Source organism: Aspergillus sydowii (genome assembly GCF_001890705.1).
Source record: "Aspergillus sydowii CBS 593.65 unplaced genomic scaffold ASPSYscaffold_27, whole genome shotgun sequence".
Taxonomy (NCBI): domain Eukaryota; kingdom Fungi; phylum Ascomycota; class Eurotiomycetes; order Eurotiales; family Aspergillaceae; genus Aspergillus; species Aspergillus sydowii.
In genome coordinates this window covers 1-2886 of record NW_024467885.1, presented here as the reverse complement: position 1 = coordinate 2886, position 2886 = coordinate 1, and the positions used below count along the sequence as shown (strand labels likewise).

General features: G+C 48.8%; 4 protein-coding genes across 4 annotated transcripts in view; 3 read left to right on the top strand and 1 right to left on the bottom strand.

Annotated features, from left to right (window-relative positions):
- ASPSYDRAFT_52687 (uncharacterized protein) overlaps window positions 1-161 on the top strand; it is a gene marked incomplete at its 5' end in the record, with an annotated part of 500 nt that extends 339 nt beyond the window's left edge. Inside the window, one exon of the mRNA XM_040848536.1 lies at window positions 1-161. This exon is cut by the window's left edge and continues 339 nt beyond it. Coding sequence (XP_040695766.1) covers window positions 1-103 — 103 coding nt within the window.
- Window positions 162-1044: 883 nt separating this feature from the next.
- ASPSYDRAFT_725991 (uncharacterized protein) lies at window positions 1045-1642 on the top strand. Its single transcript, XM_040850661.1, has one exon. The coding sequence runs from the start codon at window positions 1151-1153 to the stop codon at window positions 1511-1513; it is 363 nt and encodes a 120-aa protein (XP_040695765.1). The 5' UTR covers window positions 1045-1150; the 3' UTR covers window positions 1514-1642.
- Window positions 1643-1771: 129 nt separating this feature from the next.
- ASPSYDRAFT_96010 (uncharacterized protein) lies at window positions 1772-2152 on the bottom strand (the record flags this gene model as incomplete). The annotated part of the gene is made up of 1 exon (XM_040853198.1): window positions 1772-2152. The coding sequence occupies one exon, from the start codon at window positions 2150-2152 to the stop codon at window positions 1772-1774; it is 381 nt and encodes a 126-aa protein (XP_040695764.1).
- Window positions 2153-2569: 417 nt separating this feature from the next.
- On the top strand, window positions 2570-2886 carry ASPSYDRAFT_52682 (uncharacterized protein; the record flags this gene model as incomplete). Its single annotated transcript, XM_040848535.1, has 1 exon — window positions 2570-2886. A coding segment is annotated over one exon (317 nt), but the record flags the coding sequence as incomplete, so codon positions are not given.

Sequence of the window (2886 nt, the reverse complement as noted above, 5' to 3'; positions counted from 1 at the left end):
CTGCTGGTTGCTGTATACTAATACACACCTTTCGCCCGGTAAGGGCCCGCATCTTCCTATTATGTACACTCGGNGGATCCCAGAGTACCGTGCTGCGAGCTAGGAGCCGCTCAACGTTCTGAGTACCCTTTCATTGCAACATCACGCGGCATGTACATGCTGTAGGCGAGTTGTATCTTAAACTATGTTAGCTATTGTACTGGGCTGCCACCGCTCGGTAGAGCTGCTATTACCTGCTAGGTCAGCACATAGGATTTTGCACGGAACCCCCCGGCCTCAACTTCGCGTAAGGACCTCTGTGAGTGCAGGGATAGAGAGATCGAGCCAGTAGATGGATAAAATCGTTCTCTGAAATTATGAAGCTCCACGTAGGGCATCAAAAACACAATAATCTCCGAAGAACCGTCTTGCTCAAGTTTTGGGGGTTCAAGAGAGGGATACCCGGCCGTCGAATGAAAGGTTTCACCTGATATCAGCCACATAATCGATGCCCGGGTATTTCGATCCTGCCACATTGCCGTCGTCCTTATTAGCCTCTGCAGTATTCTTGGATAACCTCTGTCGCTCCATGCACTCCAAACATGTGTGATGGTGAACCGGCATCTTACTCCGTTATTGTATACAGTAGAAAAGACCTGTGCCCTTGTGCCATCGGAATGCGCTTCGGGTGCTACTTACCGGAAAACTCTCCACTAGTCAGAGCTTGACCGGAGCTTAGACCATTGCGCATAGAACCGCCAGGCGGACTCATTGTTCCATTGTTCCTCTGACATAGTGATGACACTGTAAATCATCTCGAGGGAAGGGTAGGAAATGGTAGCTTTGTAGCTTTGCTATATTCACCTGCTTCTCTCGCCACCATCGCTCCTGGTTACAGTTTAGTATTGGAACCGGAGCGACCGCCAAGTCCCAAATGATAAGGACTAGTGAATTTCCCATGCAGACTTCCCGATCTTACTGTATGAATATCCGCCATCCTGAGAATTGCATTCGAAGATCAGAGGAACGGGTGGCAACGCCCTGCTCCTGGGAGCGCTAGGCAGCGGTGGCAATCACAGGTGAAGCATAGATTTATAAAATACCAACTTTTCAACAGTATCCTTCCATTTACAATAATCATATCTAGCACCAACCTTTTCAAGACACAACAATGCCTGATCACCAAACGGTAGCCATCCGACTATCCCTAACAGGCACCATTCTCAGCCCAACCGGAAGCCACCTAGGCGGCAAAATCAGCATGCGCGCAGACAACCCAACAATCCAAAAGATCAAACAGGAGATAAAATCGCAGTTGCTTCTACAGGGTTATCTACCACAGAGTGGTGGGTATGTCTACCCGGCATCTGATGATATAGTTGCCCATGTTTTTTCTAGTATGGGGTTAGGACCGGACGAAGATATGATGAGGGATTGGAAGGCTGGTGATAAGGTTACGATTCATACTAGGCTGGAGGTTGAGTGTTCGCTGAGAGATGGGATGGCGTTTTTTAGGGGTGTTTCTGTCGTTTAAAGGTTTGCTGCTATTGCGTCTGTTATGTTTAGCTCATCGTGTATTAAGTGTGATATTGAAGTGGATTGAATCATCCTTTGACCATATAAATGCCAACTGCCTTTTAGGACTTTAGCTGTCTAGATTCTGTCAGGCTATTCAAGGAACCTTTATTATCCAAGTCCGTAGGTTGTCGAGATATTAACAAGGACAGTAATGCCTTTTCGGTTCTGTACAGAGCGGATAGTCAAACAAGACAGCAGAAACTCTTTTAGACTCCTAATGACTGGGCCGAACCTCCCAGAAATCCTTGGTTAACGCTGACCCATTGAGCAGCTCGTGAGCGACGGTAACGTCAGTTTCCACCTCGACTTCATCTCCGGCCTTCCAGTCCGACATCCCCGTGGGCCCATCCAATCTGTCCCAGGAATGAAAGAAGACACACGACTTGTTCATCACAGAATAGGCACTATAATTGGGTTCCAAATTTCCGGAGACGAACAGCACGAATTCTGCAGCCTTGACGATCTCCTCGATCGTCTCTTTGTCCACGTCGATGACGGCTAATGCAGTTGGGATGTCTGGGCTTCGGTGTCGGACTAGGCGTATAGTGCCCGATATGGAATGCCTGAGGTATAAATCCTTCGTGGTGTCGGACATGAATCGTGGTTGTAGTGGTAGTAGGGTGGTAGTAGGCAGGTAGTTATATTTTGATTTGAAGTTGAATCACTCGTGGGTATGGTGTCTTAGTACGTGANATGAAAGAGATATATAACGTGAGCAGGCTACAGTACCGTCGTGAATATTCTGGATGGGTCGCAGGCTCCACGGACCATGATACGCGGTTCACAGCAGCGAGCAGATGGCGATTGCTCTTAGGATCTGCATAGAGGGTCCCAAGAGGGTATGCGCTCCTACGAAAGGCAGAGGGGTTCTTGTGTTTTCTCAAGTCAACACACTGCCTGCCCTGGATAATCTCCGTACTGCGATAGTGGATTGGATATAAATGAGGCATTTCCCCTGCTGCATCCTTCGGTCAAACATCGTCTCTGCCACTGACTACTCGAGCTTCCCATCATGCCTCTCTTGTGCATTCCTCTCACCCTGATCAACCCGTTGCATCGTGAAAGGTGTATTGCTTCCTCACCCCACGGAGGTGTATGCCCGGAGTCGATTGACTTCACCAAGCGGGTCTCCGCACACATGGAGCTGGTCTTGTCGAAAGAGGAGTCAAAGCCGGAAACCCGGGCGACAAACCTTAGGAACGCAGCCAAATNGATGATATGCAACAATCACAACAACCGGTTGCAAGAGGCTCGCAGAATCGCTCGTCTGTGGGAAAAGCAAGCAGCACAGCAATCCAACGCTATCATACATTCCCCCGCCTGCACAGA

Coding starts and splice junctions, on each gene's coding strand:
- ASPSYDRAFT_725991 (XM_040850661.1), top strand. CDS start 1,151: ATGCCTGATCACCAAACGGTAGCCATCCGACTATCCCTAACAGGCACC.